Genomic DNA, 20323 nt, shown 5'->3' on the forward strand with positions numbered 1-20323 from the left:
GGGCTCACTGAACCCCCTTGAGACCCAGGCTCACTGAACCCCCTTGGGGAGACCCGGGCTCACTGAACCCATCATCTTCTGACCCCACCATCAGCACAAGTCTCACGGCCCTTTCCAGAAGCAGCTAAGCCTAAAAGTGGGAGAAACAGAAAAATCGATGCCCCCACGTGGGCACTGTCTACCTCCAAGGACCCCCAGACTGGGGCCTGCAAAATCCTCAGACCTCTGTTCGGATCAGAAGCAACCCTTTCTGTGCATTTGCCCAAGGTTTCAGTCTCATCTCTGAGCTAAGGACCCTGTGAGTGTGCACAAGTCAGCGTCACTACTCCTGGCCTTAGTGGTGAGGTGAGTGGTTGGGCTGGTCTCTAAAGTCTTTCTATTGTGAAAGTCTATCTCATTTCGTTTCCGATAAGTACATCTAAAGTAACAGATATCATGGTGACCTTTTAGCTTGAGAATAAAATGTGTGAAGTTGGGTTTGACTGTGAACTGGCGGAAGGCGAGAGAATACACCCATCGAGCTGGCTGAAGAGCACTTGTTAGTTTTCGGCAGGTCACCTCTTATATAACCAGTTGTTGGAAGATAACCTTCCACGGGTCTGCATGTCCTGCAAGCCAGGCAGGATCCACCCTTATTCTGGACTATTTTTTCCAGGATGTTTACATAATGAATAGGCTGGGAAGATAGAGAGTGTGTCTATCTGCAGCAAATAACAGGTCTTGGGAGATATAGTGTCTCCCTCTGGAGCAGGGCACTGGCATAGCTACTGACAATTCTAAAGGATTCAGGTTTCCTAGATGGGCATTCCTCCCCTGCCACTCAACCCACTGCATGCAGACAGCCACCTGGGCCCGTTCACATGGCTCCTATGTGAACTGGGTATTAGGGAGCTCACGTCAAAATGGTGAAACGTCGCTACTGCTGTGAATAATAACCTGCCCTTTGTCTCTGACCCAGGAATCTCCTTCCTTCATGAGCATCCACAAAACTTAGCTTTCAAGTAGATAAAATCTCAGATGTGCCACTGTTCTTAACATAAGCCTAGTGTTGACCCTCTTTGTAAAACTAGATAATGCTGAAATTCCTTTTATAATCTAGTCTTTATATATGTATATACATACAAAATATTTATAAAAATTTAAAGAGAGCAAAAATATGTAAGATGAAAAATAAGCCAGTTTACCTCTACCTGATATCTTTGACTTTCTGGGATTGGAAATGAAATTTGCTGAACAGATTCTGGATCCTGAAAAAGTATTTGGAAGTATTGATTATCAACTAAAGTTTCATTAGAAATCCTAGAAATCTCTGATGTGGGTTAATTGGAGAGGAATCTAAGACAGGGCAATGGCAGTGGGCGAAGATTCAGAAAGAACATATTGCTGCAGCAAGGAGGGTGGACCATTGCTGACAATGGCCGAACAGGCCAGGCGTCCTAAAAGCAGTGAGCTTTCCTCCAGAGAAATGTGCCATTTGCAGTCCTCATAATGATGCCGCAAGATGGGGACCACTGTCCTCCTGGGGAAACTGAGGTGGGGGGAGCTTGACTCGCTCAAGATCTCACTTTGAGTGACTGCGCTGTGGGTGGCACTGCATCCCACTGATGCACAATCCCCTGTTGCTGCTGCCACACCAGGAGTCCTGGGCCAGAGCCCCTGAGAGGTGGCTTTGATGGTTCTGAGAAAAAATAAGGGCTTATTCTGATAACAGTGTGAAGCTAAGATGCTACTGATCTGCATTTTCAATAGTTTTGTGTGCTTCTGCAAAAAGCAGTTTCCACTTATTGAATGCTCTTCACAATGACCACATAGAAAAGTATGATTATAATGTTCATTTTAAAGCTGAGCAAACAGAGGTACAGAAAACTCAATTATTTTCCCTGTTACCCAGGCAATCAGCTTCAGAGAGCCTGAAGTCTTGGCTGTGACGCAAATAGTGATTTTGATACGACGTACATGTGTTGCAGATCCTGATGCCCCCAAACCATTTTCTGCAAATATCTGGGTGGATTAGATCTGTCTACGGCAGGGAATATGGCAGAAGGTAAACAAAACTTAAAGAAATATCTGCCTTTTAGTAGCACCCCCTCCAAAATGACCTGAGGCTCAAAATATGTGTGGTGCTGTGAGAAAGAACAGGCCATATGCAGATTTGTGCATAGAAATGAGATAAGAATTATGAGGCAGGAGGTGAGGGGAGGCGAGGGGAGTGTACCCCGGCAGAATGCTGAGCCTTTAAAGACCAAGCGGCTGGCATGTAGATGCCACATATGACTGTGTCGCCTGTGACGTCATAGGAAGTTTCAGCTGGGTTTGTTTTGTTTGTTTGTTTTGTTTTTTAAATAAGGTCAGTCGAGTATAAGATTCAGAAGGAACATGTTGCTTTAAGGAAGGGGGAAGACAGTTGCAACTTCTCTTGTTAAACATCCTAGGAATTTTAGAAATATGAATCACTGTGTAATTTTTCTTCTGGGAAATCTCAGAAAAAATAAACACGGTGCATTTCCTACACCACTGACACTCTCCAGTGTGACGGACAGGGCTTGGCTCGCCAAGTTTAATTGGACAGTTGCCATCTGACATTCTGGGCTTGCTTTTCTAGCTTTATTTTTGAAGCACCCAATTTGGCTTACTACCTTATTTTCTTTGTATGCTCAGCTCCTGAGCAGGGTTTGGTGCAAGCATGGGGGGGAACGAGTGGGTGAGTGGCAAGGTACTGAGGACACAGAACCAGACAAGACTTTTATCTGCTTCCAGGCCAGTGATTCTCCACTCAAGGCTTCAAGTGTCCAAGGAGAGAATACAGTCGTGGGTTCTTAGTTTCTGTTTCTGGTTGGGTCAGTAAAGCCCCTTCCTCATCTTTCTATTCTGGTTATCACTAGAGACAGAAACTAAAAACTATGGCTTCAGGTTGCTAAAAGCCTAAAACAAAACAAAACAGAAGAGCAACAATAAAATAAGATGGGCTGGACAAGCTTAGGACATCTCGGGAAATGCAGTGTTTTTTAAGGGACTGAAAAATTCTCAAAATCAATTCTTACATGTGTTGAATAAAGCAGCCTGTGGTGGACCGTGACTCCAACTCTAACATACAACGGGTTTTGCAGGTGAGAGTCACTTTGTAATATGTTTCAACACCTTCCGCTCCTGAGAAGCAGGCTCCAGTCTGAATCAGGACTTTAAGAATATGCTGTATAATGTTTGTACCAATACGGAGCAAGTGTTTTCCTCTCTCACAGCCTTTTTTGTGATGATCAGAAACTTACCCTCTGGGCCATTCCTCCTGAAATTGCTACCTCCAGACCACCAATCTTTTAAAAATGTAAGGCTAATTATAAGTGTATTTTCACCTACAATGTGTGTGAGAGCGTGTGTCAATGTGTGCACATATGTGAATAGCTGTACCAAGTAGGAGATCTCTCAGACTTGGCTGAACACTCTGGCTACGCAGGAACAAGCACCTGAGCGGGGTCCTCAAAACCAACCGGGATTCCGCCCGCCGACGTCCTGGCGGTGACTGGCTTTGGGAAGTTTGACTGCATGCTATCCTTTGCTTCTCCACTGGGTTCTGATGAAGAAAACTGAATTGCACTTCCAGGTGGCGGGAGAGGGTGGACCTCTCGAGTTCCCAGGGCCCCTCCTGTCACCTGCCCCAGAGCCCCATGCAGGGCCATGCTGACCCCAGGGAAAGCTTGCCACTTAAGGGTTAGAGGTCAAGGCCGGGTAGAGGTTTTTTGTTTTTGTGTTTTTACACACAGAGAAAATGAGACTAATGACTGGTTTATAATAGATTAGGAGACTATCATTTCATTAGTTCTAAAAAAATACACTTTTTTCTCTGTCATGTTTCACCATACGTGGCAACGTCCCGAGCTGTTCGTGCTCCTTACGATGTAGGGGAATGTGTTCGCTTCCTGGGGCTTCTGCAGCAAATTCCCACACAGCTTCTAAAATTGTTATGGATAAGAAATAGATTCTTACATAGGTCAGCTCCCGCATATTTAGGCTGATGAAAAAGAAAATTGCTACAGATAGTACGAAGGAGCCATCCTTGCTTGAAATGCATGTCGACACCTGCAGTCACAGATTCCATTTGGACTCAGATTTGGACTCTTTTGGGCAATGACGCAGGGAGGGCCTGAGCCACCAGGACCCATCCCCTCTCGTTAAGTCTGAGCCCCATCTGCAGGAAGCTCTTGTTTTATCATCACGAAAATCACATCACTTTTGACACATCATCTCCCTTATTTGTTTTGCGAGTAGACATTTTGCTGACAGGAAATGTGTTCATCATAGGGGAATATTTTATATTTTTGGAATAGCAATATTGGATCTCAAAAAAAAACCTTGTATTTGAGTAGAAATTAGTCATGAAATTTCCCAGGCCTGTGTGTACTTTCTGCACACGTGCTGTGTGCCTGTATGACCTAGAGATGTTGAACCATCAGAGAGTTGAGTTGAGAAGGTGGAGAAAAAGGCGGATTTGGATTCCTGTCTGCCGTCACTATTCAGGGTCCACCTGTGGCCACTTTGGTGTGAGGGATAAACAGAGTGGACGCACCATCGCTATGGGACCAACGTGTGCACAAGCTGGCGCACAGGACACAAAATTCCTCTTCATGCTTATGCTGTCCCCACCCTCGAAACCAGCCTGGGAAGTGGATACAGGGAAGTGGCTGCCGCTAGGTTATCCTCTTCCACGCACTTAAAGCAAAGCGATGTGATTTAAATATCAGCTTTCACTCCACATCTGAAACGCCTCATTTCTAAGATGCGGCATTGTTCTACTCTCCAGTGAGAAGGGCTGCCCACGCCAGTGGGAGGACACTACTGGTCCCAGTGGTGTCCCGCTTGGAGACACATTAAGCATGAAGAAAATGCATCTATGATCAATAATGACGGTAGCTGAGTCTTACTTAATTAGTTCTTAAATAACACTTATTATTTGGTAATCAGTGAAGAATATGATCTGCTCTTAGCATAGAAGCTAGATGTAAAAAAATATGACAGGAATTCATAGCTCAGGAAAGACTATTGGGAAATTATTTTCCAAGTTTTACTGTCTTCTAAAATTAACTGGATAGATACGAAAAGTGTACATAGCCAGCTATCTTTGGCTCCCTCTGCTGAAACAGAAATAATCCATTTTAACTATGTTTAAAAAGCTGTCTCTGGGTTCCAGGCACTGTGCTAGGCATGAGGGATAGGAAGGTGTGTAAGGCATGGTTCTCGTTCTCAAAGTGTTCACCGCATCACAGGGAGGTGAATAAAACAATGGGCTGTTCTGTGAGTTTCTGTAATAGAGACACATGCAAATCCGCAGAAGTCACAGGCTGTTGGGACCCTGGAAGCCACGGGGGTGAGGCCAGAGGCCCCGAGGTGAGGCCCCCAAGGCTCAGCTCTGTGGTGGCGGCCACTGCTGTTTGTCCTCCCAAAGAGGCTGGGAGTGTTTATTCTGGTCCCAGGAAAGTTTCTCTCCCACCATATCTCCAGCAATGCCAGACATCAGTTTTTTTTCTAGTTGGTTGTGTTAAAAAGAAATCTCATTTTTGTTTTTCTCTGTATTTCTTTGATTACTAATGAGTTTGAACTTTCTCTGCGTTTCATTGCTTATTAGTAACTGTTTCGTGGGACTGTGTGACTCGCAATCTGGAAAGCAGCAGCTTGGTTTCTACAGCAGCCAACCAGCAACAGAAGCCTGACAGGTGTACACAAAGTTACAACAAATGTAAACACCTTAATTGGCTGCTATTTGTCATTCTAGAATCAGGCAACACCTCCTTCTGCAAAACAGAGTGAGTGCTCCGATGAGCCGAGCAGAGGAGGTTGGTTTATAAACAGAGACTGAGGAAAGCAGACACAGAGAACAAAATGCAGGCGGATGTGTGTGTGGTTCCAAGATGACTTCCCCATAAAGGTTAAAGCAGACAGGACTTCCTCGTCCTCTGGGCTAACCCTGGCCTGCTTGGAAGTTGGGCTATTATCTCTCCTGATTTCTCAGAAGGTCAAATAAAGATCTTCATTTGGGTTTGGCACCATACTTCATACTGGAGGCATCTGCTGGGCCCAGTGCAGAATCTCAGTCCAAACCAGTGTCCTCTTATCAATTTTATTTCACAACGTGAGCAAATTCTTCCCTCCTCAATTTTGTGAGTCCAATAACCCATGTGTTTTTTATCTGTTAATCACACCAGACGGCACTGAATTGTAGAAACAATGCCGTAAACATTGGTTGGTGGGGACCTCACCCACCCATCCCCTCCTGTCTGCCCAGGGATGGGAATGGATACACACACACACACACACACACACACACACACACACACACACACGACGGAGGGTTTCCACAGAGGGCTCTTAGTGACCAGGAGGTGCAGTGTAGGGCCCTGGCTGGTGTGAGCTCGAGGGCTGGACTTCTCTCCAGGAACACACAGCCTGCAGTACATAAGTGAGTCACACTAGGTCTGAATCAGACTTCAGGGTGGTCTTAATGGCTGTGCCTGCCCCTCTCTCCGGAAGGAAAAGAATGTAAAACTGAGACTATATACATCTTATGGTCCTGGGTTAAAGGCTCCTAGGAAATGAGAGATTGGGTGGAAAATTGGTACAAACTCAAGTGCAGAGACCAGGGTGGGGCGCTGCAGGGAGCGGCGCCCGAGAGAAGCAGCCTCCCGGTGCTGCTGGTGGGTGGCACCAGGACCAGCGCGGCTGCCCACAGCACTGACGCCCGCTCAGTGAAAGGCTCCAGTGTGACTCATTCCTCCTCCAGAAATACTCCTTGCCCGTGTGCGTTCTGAGAAGTGAACAGGAATCAGTGCCACACGGTTAGGGTTGAAAAACACAAATGTGAACAAGCTGGATGGTGGTCGTGGAGCCTGGTGATGTGTGAACAGTAACTGAAATGCTAGCGGGCTGTGCAAGCTGACGTGACGTCACCTCCAGGATCCCTTTTTCCCTGGCAAAAGCAAGAAGGAGCATATCATCCACAGTGTGATGCCATTTATCTGAAGACAGAAAGGAGGGAAAAGAATACACATGTGTCATTATCTGAAGGTGCCCAGATGATTGTGCAAAGTCTGGAAGAAGCTGGAAATGCTGGCTGCCTCCCAGAAGAGGGGGGGCATCCAGGAGACCCCGGGGTTTCAGCACGCAGCCACTGTGCACTTTCCAGAGCATTTGAATTATTCAATGTGCAAGTGTGACATTTCAAAATGGTTAAGTAAAATTGATTACAAATATATCAGGAAGCTGAACCATATCTTCTCTCTGGTGATCAAACTATGTACTGAAAATTTTAAACTCAAAAAACAAGCTCACACTGCCATTCGGGCCCCAAACGACAGGCAAAGGGAGGCCCAGGGGAGAAACTCTGAAGCTGAATATTCCCAAAGGATTGGCCGGGGGCCTGGCCCACCCCACAACAGGCTGCTTCCTCCCCTGGAATACAAAGGTGCCTCCGGACACTAGCTTCGTTTTCTGTCCCTAAAAGGGCTCATTTTCCCATCAAAGTGGTCCTGACTGGTTCCAGTTAGCCAAAGGTGTCACTGGAGAAGTAAGGCCTGGTGTCAGTTCTGCCGCACAGTGTCACTTAGAATCTGAAGCGGCAACTATGTGGGCTCACCCTTGGAATAAATGGGATGGCATGTAGCTAATTTATTTTACCTAGGCTGATATTCCAATTTTTTTGTATAAAACTATACCAACTGGGTCCAGAAGGTGCTTAGGTGCTTAGGCAGAGAAAATAAGCCAGAATTCAGAATCCTGCACAGAAAACCCTCCTCTGAACCAAGGCTCTATATTCTATCTTGAAAACAGATGTGAAACTGATTATCTGATAAAAAATTTATAAAGAGACAAATGCATTACAATTATTTTGTTGATAAAACAATTTATCTTAAGAAAAGGGTTTGTTGTGTTTTCTTTTTCCAGAATGGTGAAACTAACAGAGGAGAATCTGAAAAAAAGAGAAACCTGGGTGAACTTTCACGGACAACCTCAGAGGACAACGAAGTGTTTGGTAGGTGACGCAGACATCGGCAACATGGTGCCACATGGTGACAGCATGCACCTGCACTCTCACTCGGGGAAGCCTTTGATTTGTTAATTGCATGGGTGATCTATGGATCTGTTCTCATTACTAAAAACATAGAGGCTGGGTTCATTGCTTCATGTCTGTAATCCCACACTTCATGGGGTCTGTGCAAGAGGATCGCTTGAGCCCAGGAGCTCAAGACCAGCCCGGGCAACATATGAGACCTTGTCTCTACAAAAAATAAAATAAATAAATTAGCCAGGTGTGGTGCCATGCACCTGTGGCCCCAGACACTTGGGAGGCTGAAGTGAGAGGATCACTTGGACCCAGGAGGTCATGGCTGCAGTGAGTTATGATTGCTCCACTGCACTCCAGGCTGGGCAACAGAGCAAGACCCTGTCTAAAAAAATTAAAACATCGGCTGTGTAGCTACGTGGCAGATATAGCCCCTTCCTCCCCTCCTGCTATCCCTTCCCATCTCGGTTTTATTTTTGCTTGCATGCCTTGTTTCACACGTAGACATTCAGCATTTCCAGGCTTTGCCTCACTATATGGTGTTTCTCTGATCATCTATTTGTCCAGCCCTGTGTGAGCATCGGGAAGCCTAGCAGTGCTTGTAAAAAATAACTAATGAGGAAGTGAAATTGCACCAAAGCCTGGATGCCGCGGTGTTTATCTTAACCACAAAGAGTGACTCAGAAGGCATTGGGAAATAACTGTTGTCTGCAGAATTTTACTTTTTTATATTGCCTTATTGAATATAAATTACTTTTACATATTTTTATGGTTTGGATGTGTCCCCCACATTTCATGTGTTGGACGCTTAACCCCCTAAATTTCTATGTTAATTGGACGTGGGGCCTTTGGGATGTAACTAGGAGCAGAGACCTAGTCATCAGGGCATTGGGGTGCACCCCTGATGAGACCAGTGGCTTTGTAAGGAGAGGAAGAGAGGCCTGAGCCAGCTCTCGATCTGTGTCACCATGCGATGCCACCCACCACGTCATGGCACACTCACCAGAAGCTGAACAGATGCCAGTGCCATGCCCTGGGACTTCCCAGCCTCAAGAACCGTAAGGAATAAATTTATTTTCTTTATAAATTATCCAGTCTCAGGTATTCAGTTATAGCAACAGAAAATGAACTAGGACATAATCTTAGCATTCATCTTTGTTTCTGCTTCCCCTATGAGTGACTGACCATGTTCTCATTTGAGGTTTACATTAATGCGGTTGGATCCCCTTTTCCCATCATGACACTGAGGCTCAGAGACTTGCCCAAGACCACAGGGCTATGCAGGTTCTGTTACCATCAAATACACACACACACACACACACACACACACACACACACACGTACAAGTATATATACAGCATGGATACAATATAACATAAAAAGGTCTCTATACTTAGCCCTTTCCTTGCACTATCAGGATGATATAATTCCTGAAGCCCTTCCAAACGCAGCCCTCCTTCATCTTTTCAGAGACATACTGAGTTTGGAGAGTTGTTATCTAGGATTGAATGTGAAAACTACTGGAAATGATGGAAACGCAGAATATTTCCCTCATTTCACAAACTTGGTTGTGTTTTGATAGGAAGAGCAATACTTCTGGCTGTTGTGTTTACTGAGATGTTCCCAGGTCCTTGGACACTGGAGCAAGGCTCACATATCTGCTAAATGAACTTAGCTCCCACGTTCCAAGCCTTTCTGCCCGTGAGTGTGATGAGGAAGCAGTTCCCCAAGAGTCACCTTCAGGCCTTTGCAGCTGACGCCTGATTCAGGTTGAGTCACAACCAAGGGGGAAGTGGGAGGAGCTTGTGGTCCAGGCATCCTCATTTCATCCCACCTTGGGGGAGGCTGGCCCAGGAGGCCTCTGCACTCATTATTTAGCAGCAACAATCCCAAGTGATGCTGAACTGGAAGGGCCTGTTGAGCTGTGGGGCTTTTGCTATTGACCTTAATAATTTCCCATGCCTGACCCTTTTCTGGAGCACACAGAACTCTACTCTAAAGGTGCAGGGTGCTGAAGGAAAAGAAACTAAAATAATCTTGGCTATTAGTCTTGACTGTATAACCTTGGAGGCGTATATGCAATTTCTTTTAAAATTGTAATGTACAAAGTGACTCTAAATGAGAGCAGCAGCTCCCTCCTACTTTAGGAAAAGATCTTTCCTTGACATGATAGTAAATCCCATAAGTACATTAGGAAACCATTCTTGATGTCCTGTAAGCACAAGTCATCCGTGATCATGTGATGGTCATCTCTAGGTTCTTGGCAGCCGTTTCATCCACGCATCAGAAGAATGAGCGAGGAATGTGAGAAATGGGCAGAAAGCCATCATCCTTAGCTAACCACCTCTGCAGGACACCCATACCTAAGATCTCTGTGAACGTCAAAAGGCAATAGTGTTGTATTTCAGCTGATAAGAGAGTCCCTGAGTGAAGACTGATGGATGCATTGAGGAGAAGTTTGTGCCAGGCGCTGACTCTGACACAGGTGCCATTGCTATGGTTCACACACTGAGTGCTCAAAACCACAAACAGACAACTAAAACCACGCAGCCTTCCTCCTCGTCTCTGTGAAGGCCAAAGCCAGTCATTTTCTTAGCAATCCACTTTGAAGTTTTATTTGCCCTCATGTTCTGGTAAAAATCTCACCAAAGGATTGTTTTCAATCTAAGTAAATAACTCGTTAGAGCACACTTTCAAATATCTTCTGTGATTTTTTTTTTTTTTGACAGCTTTGTGGTTATGCCTGAGACTGTTTTGCCCGTTACAAAAGGAGGAAGAAAACACTCTAAGGCACGAAAACCTAGAGAAGTGGGTGTTGTCCAAGCTTTGGGGAAGCAGGCCATTTTGCAGTAGACCAGTTGCTGCTAAGCGTTTTCTGACCCACACACCCACAGGCAGTGCACACACTGTCCCCCTCCTTAGAAACCAGGCAGGAAGGAAGGCAGGAGTCAGTCACCACCTCTCCTCCCACCAGAGTTGACTAATGGTGGGGCTAAACTAAAGGCAGGCAATTCAGTTGAGGTGAGTGAAGTCTTAGGTCTCCCTAAATTATACTAAGGAAGGAGAGGAGTGGCCAGAAGAGGGCACTGCTGCCCCGGCGACTGACTGTGGTTCCTCTCAGCCAGGACAGGCGTCTCAAAGGCAGGGCTGGAAGGATGTGGACGCCGTGTCATGTGTAAGCTAGTTCACTACACACGTGCCACAGAGGAAGGATGTCCTACCATGAAAACATCACCATCCCGCGTCTGTGTTCGCTGCATCCATTTCACGGGGCCAAGTCCTGTGTGTACAGCATGTAAGGGCAAACCCCCATGAAGAGTCACGGGGAAAACATTCACGACTTCATTGCTCAGACAATGGAGATAGAAATATCTGTGTTTAATGTTTATTTAAAAAGTATCCATCCCAGAAACATTTAAGTACATATATTGGTGTGTGCGTGTTTTCACTCTATTTTATAAAGCTTGAGTTCAGTAGGAAAAAACACCAGGAAACAGTAAAATGTAAATAAAATTGAGAAGTCTAGATGAAGAGAAGGAAGACCACAAGCACATCAACCATGTGACAGCGGCTGCAGGGAGCCCCACGTTGCGCTCTGAGCTGCCCAGCTGCCCAATTGGAAGGGGACCCCAGCCAGCCTGAAGTCTCTCATTTTACACAGCAGGTGGCAGAGCCCTACCACCTTTTAGCTGTGAGCTTTTGGCAATGAATTCCTCTGTTTGTGTCTTGGTTTCCCCATACGTAAGTAGGGGTAATCATAAAATCACCCGTGAGTAAGAAACAACACATGTGTACGTGTAGGACTCTCCCATCTCCTCGCAGTACTCAGTAAACATTGGCTAGTATTTTCAGAGAGAAGACTGCAGACATTTTTTGAAGGATACAGAGCTTTGTTTAACAAATACTAAGAACTTTTCCTGCTTAAATTTTTATCACAGATAAAGAGTCACGTGGTAGTCAACGACCTCAAGGTATTTTCATAGCACATGTGGAGATTAGTTTTGTGCCGTTATTTATTGTAATAGAATTCAGTAAGAGCCAGTGGTGCAATATGAATCTTCTGCACTGAAAGCCAGGATCTTATGATCCCTGTGTCTAGCCATCAGAGGACCCGCTATGATCCACAGACAGAATTACAAGAACTTGGTCCCTTCCCAGAGCCAGGACTTTGATAGGCATTTCATAGCACAGAGTTCCAGGTCCCAGGCTCTGAGAAAGGCCCAGGAGGAGTTCTGAGCGGCTGGTTGCTGAGGCACTGTGTGCCTGTGTTCCGTTGAGGGTCAGCAGCAGCCTCAAGAGAAGACAGACTCCACCTGGGAAACAGGCAGCTGTGACCATTGGCTCTGTCATCAACTGTCAATGCAACTGGGGGTGCAGCTTCATCTCTGTGCCTCTGTTTCCTCCTCCAGAAAACAGGGTTTCCTATTGACCCTCAAGAATTGTTGCAAGGGCTCATTGAGAGAACAATTTGGCTGGGTGTGATGGCTCATGCCTGTAATCCCAGCACTTTGGGAGGCTGAGGCAGGTGGATCACCTTAGACCAGGAGTTGGAGACCAGCCTGACCAACACAGGGAAACCACATCTCTACAAAATGAGTTGGATGTGGTAGCGCACACCTGTAATCCTGGCTACTTGGGAGGCTGAGGCAGGAGAATTGCTTGAACCCAGGAGGCAGAGCTTGCAGTGAGCTGAGATCACACCACTGCACTCCAGCCTGGGCAACAAGAGCAAAACTCTGCCTCGAAAAAAAGAAAAAAGAGAGAGAGAGAGAACAGTTATACTCCATTACAGGATACTTTATCTTCTCTACTGCTTGAAGCCACATTCATAAAACAAATAATGAGTGCTGCCATTCATTAGTATTTTTCATGTGCCAGTGAGGACCTGGGTCACATCTGCCATAAACATTCATTCATCATTGGCACTAGGATGTCCTGCCTATTAAATCATTTTTGAGCACCTCCAATGTGCCGTGTCATATACTGGAGGTGGAAGAGAGGGCAGGAGGTTAGAAAAAACAAAATAGAGAAATGGCAGGGCCAGCCCTGGGGAGTTCACACGGTTTGGGGGATGGTTTAACATAGAAGGACATGGAAGGAGGGCCTCAGCTGCCCAAAGTGCTGGATTACAGGCGTGAGCCACCATGCCCAGCCCATAATTTGCTATCTTATTGCCACAAAGAGTCCATTCCATCTTGCCTGGAGGGCTAGGGCCTTTATTTTCACTTTACATCACTTTTCTAAGAGGCTGTTCCTGTCATATCTAACCAAGAAGCCCACCTGTCTCCCCTGCCACACTTCTTTATCCCACTGCCTTATTTCATGTCCTTCACAATAGCCTTTTTGCTATTGCATTTGCATATTTAGTGTCTTTTTTCTTCCACAAATGCAAGCCTCTTGAAGGCGGGGCATCTCATATCTGTGCTGGCACTTATTTTTATTTTAATTGACTACCAAGTGGAAGCACTTAGCGCTGAAGTGGACATATCAAACGGCTTCTTAAAGGTCCATGTCTGCTTTCTGCATTTTGGTGTATTTTTACTTGTAATAATATTCCCCTGATTTTTTAAGCAAAAATATATTTATTTATAGTGTTACACATATGTTAAATTTGATTAATTAGATTAAAGTTAATTAATTTTGATTTTAATAATGTAATTAAGGTTAAATTATTATTAGAATTAATTTAATTAATTATAAATAATTAGTGACTACTTTATAAAATTAAATTATTATACTTTAAATTATAATTAAAGCAGCAAATTGAATTAATAATTAAAATTAATTAATGGGATTCATTGATGAACTAAAAAATAATTCAACTACCTGACATAGCTCTGTCCCATTTTCAATTTTGAATTCTGATCTTTCAGCCAACAACAGCTTTCTAGGCTGTTTAATGGTCCTGTATTATCCTTTTAAATAGCTCCTTAATATTCCATGTGATTGAACAGTAATATAATCATTCCCCTATTGCTTTTCATTTTGGTTGTCTCAAGTTTGCTACTAGAAACCATGCTACAGTTGGTGCTTTGATTTGGGTAGGGCTTTTTCTTTCTTTTAATTGTTTGAATAGGCTTCAGTCAAAGTAAGCGAAACGGCTAAATTATTTTCCCCAAAGTCGTGCTGGTGAACTGCCCTTCCCGTGGCGGAATATTCGCATTTCCCCGGGACACTTGCATCCTGGGGCAGCCTCACGGGTTGTAAGCCTGTGGGCTGCGGCTGGATGTGGTGGCCCTCAGGCAGGTCTCCTTATGTCCATATGGTGGAGGTTTTTTCTTTTAATTTTGATGACATTTGGAAACGGTAAACTTTCCCATGAAAATGTCGAACTGCAGCGTCTCTGGAAACTAAAGGCCTGGCAGTGATGTTCTCCCGGCTCGGCTGCAGTCGGCTGGCCGAGGAGCCCCCATCGCCAGGGCCTCCAGGTCCCCTGCGATTTTCCTCCCTCCATGGAATGAGGGGCTTGACCCCATAGGCCTGGAGCTTGAGACTTGGTCCCTAATCTGTTCGAGATTAAAATGACCCTGGGCACCATTCCAGTCACTACGGCCGCGTTCCAAGTGCGTCCACAAGTTTGTTTCTTAAAGTGCTGTTTCTTCTGCTCAGGATTCTGCACGCGGGGGTGGGGGGGGTGCTGGAACCGCTGGTCCCCTGTGGGCATCGCATCAGCCGGCGGGGGCTGGGGTCGTGCCTGGGGCTGGGGTCGTGCCTGGGGCTGGGGTCTGCTGGAGGCCCCTCCCTCCCGTGGCTGGCGAGCTGTGCGGGGCGTTGGCTGGGTCCGGCCGGGCTGTCAGCCTGAACTGGTGCCCTGGGTTGGGTTCTCCAGGTCTGGCCTCCCCGCAGCGTGGAGCTGGGGATCCCAGGTGGGTCCTGAGAGTCGAAGCCAGAGCGGAGCCACTGCCTGCTGTGACCCAGCCTGGGAGCGCTGGGCATCCCCGCATCCTGGTGTCCCCACCGCCCCTGAGGTGGAGTCCACGGCTGGGGAGGAGATGCCTCTTCTCCCCGAGAGTTCCTGAAGAGCCGGTGCAGCCCTGGGTGTCCTCTGCCGAACTGAAAAAACACTCCCCGCCTTCCTCAGATGTCCCCCTTCAGAATTTTCATGTAGCGTTTTTTAAAATCATTGCGTTTTTGTTTAAATTTGTTTCCAAGAAACTTCTATGAGAAAATCATTTTTTGAGATGCTATTTTTTCAAGTAATGTGTGTATTTAATGCATCCAGGTTAGTAAACTAAGCTACAAGACTTTAGTAAGTAGCTGTTGTTTCCGACGTAAAATTCCGTTTGGACCTGGCAGTGGCGGGAGCTCCTCTCTCCTTGTCCTTCTTCACACACAGCCCGTGTCCTTAGAGACTGCACGGCCTTTCCGTGGGAATATTCGGTGCTAGTGTGAATGGATCGTTAATTGTGATTCCGTGGCTGCCTGAGGCCTTGTATTCCCGTCTAGACAAGCCACGAAGCCCATTTTGTGAAATAGCATCTTTGGGTTGGGTATAAATCATAGAAACAAAATCACAAATTGGGGGATGAAGGAATATTCAGATTATCTTGTCTGACCCCGCCTTGCATGTCAGATGAGGGTGCAGCTGCCAGGCAGACACTCAGGAGCAGGATCCGAGCCCAGTGCTCCCAGCCAGCCAGGGAGACCACAGCTGGTTGCTTGTGGGGCAGGGCAGTTCTCACGTCTGTCTGACAGATGTTAAAACAAACACGTGACAGTTACTTCTCCTCTGTGCATTGAAGTGAATGTTAATGATACTTTGTATCACTAAAAACCCAAACATACTTCTGAATATTTACCCTGCTTCACTGTAGTACCCAGGCAGTTCTTGGGGGACGTGCCTCTTTCCCGTCTCAGAGGATATTTGTTTTGGGCCAAAGACCCCCTGCTTCTCAGCAGGCCAGTGGTGAAAGCTCACTTTGTGGGTGTGGGTGTGGTCAGGGCACGTGGGAAGCCGGTTCTCTCAGCAGCCTCTCCTGAGAGCTGTTGGACAAAGGTCTCGGCTTCTAGGAGTTACTTTAGTGAGGCCATCTCATTTGGTAGTTAGGACTGTGGACTCGGTTCCCCTGTGCGGATGAGGGTTGCGTGCTCAGCTGCAGGTCGCTGGGAGGACTCAGTGGTGTCAAAGAAAAGTTACCCCAGGGAGAGTGAGACAGGCAGGGAAGACGTATCCCAGACTGTTGCAGTAGGAGAGAGGAGCTGAACCCGACCCTGCTGAAACAAAAGGCGGAAGGGTTTTCAAGCACTGGGGTGAGCTGGTGGGAGGATCCTGGAGGACATCGGATGGAGGCCGGTTCGTGCAGTCAGGACAGCAATGTTTGCAGATTAGCACCTGCCACATTTAGGCCCCTGCCTCCCGCGGGGACTGGGAGCTGAGGGTGCTGTCTTCCTTGTTGGTCACATTTCAAAGGCTCCTGGGTCCTTTGAGAAGACAGAGCTGGGCAGTGAACTGGGCAAGAGGCCAGGAAAGGGCTGATGTCTCGAAGGGACAGAGACAGAATTTATAGTGGCAAGTTTTCTAGAGATAAGGAAGTTGGGGCCGAGAGTCCTACAAAACCTGTTCAAGGTTTAATCCCCCTGATGGGAATGGCAAGGCTGTCTGGGCCAATGGTCATTTCATGCCTCCGGTTTAGAGCAGCACCCAGTCCCTACGGGCACAGGAGACATCAACAGTGTGTTCCCCAAAACTTCTGCAGACCCAGCCCCAGGCGCACGGGGTCACTGATAACAGGAAATGCACTGCCAGCGGCCTCACTGCCATGTGCTGGCACAAATGCACGCAGGTGCTGCCTGCCCTTCATCCACACGGTGAGTGGAGTGCAGCACGCTTAGCCATGACACCACAGAGCCACAGGGATGTGTAAGAGTAGTTGGGGAGGGGGAGCCTCACTTCGTTTTGTTTTTTTTTTTTCCTTTCTAAAAATTCCAACAGCTGCTCTAAAACCTTAATTATTCCAACCAAGTTTCTGGAACCACTGAGTTTCTGGGAATGTCTGGGTTGGCAAAGTCACCAGCTGTGTTTGGAAAGACATTTCCAATGGGGTTGAACTCTCCAATGTGAATGAACTTTTCTTGTCGTGACCTCACTGTCTGTAATGAGGGCTTCCTGATTGCCGTTTGCTTTACCTGAAAACAAAACAGAGGCCAAACACCACCTTATTTAAAGCAAGAATGGAAGTTATACTCTGAAAGATAGCAGCCCACCAGCAGATGTGAAAAGCAATTACTAGGTGAAAGAAAGAGAGAGAAAGAAGAAAGAAAGAGAGAGAAGAAATAAGGAAAGAAAGAGAAAGAAAGAAAGAAGAAATAAGGAAAGAAAGAACAGAAAGAAAAAGGAAAGAAAGAAAAGAAAAAGAAAGAAAGGAAAGAAAGAGAAAGAAAGAAAACTGAGCCCATTTTAAGCGCAGTTCATCTTTCCCAGCCAGGGACGGCGGCAGAGGTGGCACTGGGCTGGGAGGGAACAGCCACCCATGCACCTCCTGGGTCAGGGGTTGGGCTTTAAGGATGTGGGTTCTAGAAGTTTACAGTTATGTGCCCCCTACTCTGGGTATTTTATCAGTTGGTACAAAGCCACTTCCTCCCAAGGCAGGACACTCTCTCACCAGCTCAGCTCAGCTCCTTCCTGCCTCTGGGTTTCTGCTGACCTTGCTCCTCGCACACAGAGGCTGTGCTGGAGTTGCAGCAAAGCTGCCTGCTGTTTTCTCTACCACAGAAGGCGGTACAGACACGCGGGGCCCAGCAGCAGCAGGCGGCGCTGCCGTTCCTCTGTCTCCATCCACGATGTGCCCGCCCAGAAGGTTCTCTTCTCCTAACTCCCGGGGCCTTCCAAAGCAAACTCATTATTACTTCCCATGGTTTGCATACCTTTATGTTGCTGAATTCCATAGAATGTTGACATTTAAATGTGTTTGTGCCTGCAAGTCCCTCACCTTCTCCTCTGGGCTTTCTGTGCCAAAGGTCATTTTCCTGATAATACGAAATAGATCATCTGGAGATCACAGTGGCAGAGCAGGAGAAAACAGGATGTGTGCATGGTGACATTACCCGCCGCTAACAGGAACTGGAACTTGAGATGTGTGCATGGTGACATCACCCGCCGCTAACAGGAATTAGAATTTGAGATGTGTGCATGGTTGTGTCACCCGCCACTAACAGGGATTGGAACTTGAGCTCTCCCCTTATCCAGGTACAAAATGAGGAGCACTATGTCTGTGTCTTTGTTGAGAGCACTGATGGCTGATTGTGCCAAGGACCCAGGGATGCTCCAGTACTTAGCAGGCACCTCTCCCATCACCAAGGCCCAAGCCCTCCTCTGCCCAGCTGGGTTATTAAGTGGGTCCCAGCCTCCATCCTGATCCGTCCCTGTTGGTTCTCCCTGCCAGCTAGCTGCTGAGCACCTCGCTCCCTGCTCAAAGCCCCTCCACCTGTTCCCCAGGGGCCTCTCCAACCCCCATCTCCTGCAGCCCCTCCCTCCCGCAGCCTCCTGGGTGTGGCTGAAGCACAGGCTCTGCCTTCCTCCTTCAGTCCTTGCCCAGATATGCGGGGGCGAGCTCTTCACTCCGTGTCCCTTCTCGTTGACATCTCCCACTTAGAAGTGCAGCTGTGTCGGCGCGGGTGGGCTCTGCAGGCCTGCCAGAGGAGCTCCTAAATCTCCGAGGCTCAAGGTGATGTCCGCTCACATCACAGCTCAGCGAGGGCCAGGCGGCTCTCCATCCAGTGTGCCTGGGACAGCCCTGTGGCTTCCACATAGAGTCTCCGCCATCGGAGGGCAGGGCGGGGAGGGACCGGGAGGACAGCCCAAGGGCCAAGCACCCTGCAGGCCAGGCCGAGGGGCAGTCATCGCGTCCACTCGAGTTCTGATGGCCAGAAGCATCGTGCGGCCCCAACTCGAGGAGGGGGCCAAGAGGAAGAAAGACGCAGAGTGGGGCAGTACGGTCACCTCTGTCACAGTCCCTGATTATGTTGTTTATTGTCCGAGCCCCGACTCCGGATGGAAAGTGAGCCCCATGAAGGCAGGGACATCTGTCTGTTTTGTTCGCCGAGCTATCCCAGGACCAAATGCAGGCCCGGCTCATGGGACGAGCTTCATCAATATTTGCTGGATGACTGAGTGACAGGTGGGACACCCCTCGTTCCTGCTGCTCTCTCCTGTCCTGTCTCAAATACTTCATTTGCACATGGCAGTGTTCCACATAAAATGCCAGCAGACAGTGTGCCCGAGGCCTGAACTCTTCCCTGTAGGGAATTCTGCCTGTATGCTACAGCTCAGCAAGTGATGCGCAGAAGTGCCCGCAGCTCGTGCATCAGAGTGTGTGTGTGTAAGGGTACCTGTGTGTGCTTTGTGATGTGTGCACATAGCATGTGGGGTGCACACTATAGAAATGCTGTTCCAACTGACAAAATGTCCTGGAACTCGAGAGATGATTTTGTTCTTTGAAATTAGGGTGAGACTCTGAAACCACAGCCGGCCCCTGTAGTGGAGTGTACCAGCTGACGCTGGCGTCTTGGCTGCGGGGGCTGAGGACAGAGCTCAGTCCCGACCCAGCTGAGTGTGCAAATGTCCAGCTTCTGTGTGCCCCTTGGCTGCACCTGCAGTGGGGCCCCTGCCCACCCCTCCCCTGAAGCAGCCACCCTGAGGACAGGTGCAGGGAAGTGGGAAGCAGCCATATCACTGCAGATGTGGCCACCCTCAGCCAGGGCTCCTATCAATAAGCCATCTGGTGTTGAGCTCCCTGGAGACACGTGAGCCTGTGCTGTTGTTTCCCTCTCTGCTCCTGGGACAGCCATGCTGGCCTATCACGGGGACACGGCATTGGTTGGCTTCTTTTGGAGCCTTCTATTTAGCAGGAAACCAAAAGTTCCCCTTTTTCAAATGATCCAGGGCAGGCAGCTGAGGTCTAGCATGGGCTCACACCCATGTTCCCCAAAACCTTTCCAGTGGCTCCACAGGAGGGAGTAGGTTAGGACGGCAAGGGCACAGCACCCACAGGGACAGCGCCCCTGAAGTCCGCCCGGGGGGTGTACATGGCGTGAGGGGGCCCCTGCTGAGTGGAGAAGAGTGCGGGCTCGGGGACTCGGGCCTGGTGTTGCTGGGCTGGCAGGGTACTTCCCATCAGAAGTCACAAATCCCAAGGTGAGGATAGTGGCCGCGTTCCCACGGGGGATTATTCCAGGTGAGCACGTGGATGGGTGGGGGACACTGCTCGGTAGGTCCTCTGAGCTTGCCGGGATATACAGTGAGCACAGACACTCATAAATCATAGCTGCATTCGCTTA

General features: G+C 47.7%; 1 protein-coding gene across 4 annotated transcripts in view; it reads left to right on the forward strand.

Moving 5' to 3' along the window:
- MBP (myelin basic protein) overlaps positions 1-20323 on the forward strand; it is a 156946-nt gene that overhangs the window by 66205 nt on the left and 70418 nt on the right. For all 4 annotated transcript variants that reach the window (XM_032152038.2, XM_032152039.2, XM_032152040.2 and 1 more), the window contains exon 3: positions 7930-8017. In XM_032152038.2, coding sequence (XP_032007929.1) covers positions 7930-8017 — 88 coding nt within the window. The remainder of the gene's footprint in view (positions 1-7929; positions 8018-20323) is intronic.

Source organism: Hylobates moloch, unplaced genomic scaffold (genome assembly GCF_009828535.3).
Source record: "Hylobates moloch isolate HMO894 unplaced genomic scaffold, HMol_V3 SCAFFOLD_5, whole genome shotgun sequence".
Classification (NCBI taxonomy): domain Eukaryota; kingdom Metazoa; phylum Chordata; class Mammalia; order Primates; family Hylobatidae; genus Hylobates; species Hylobates moloch.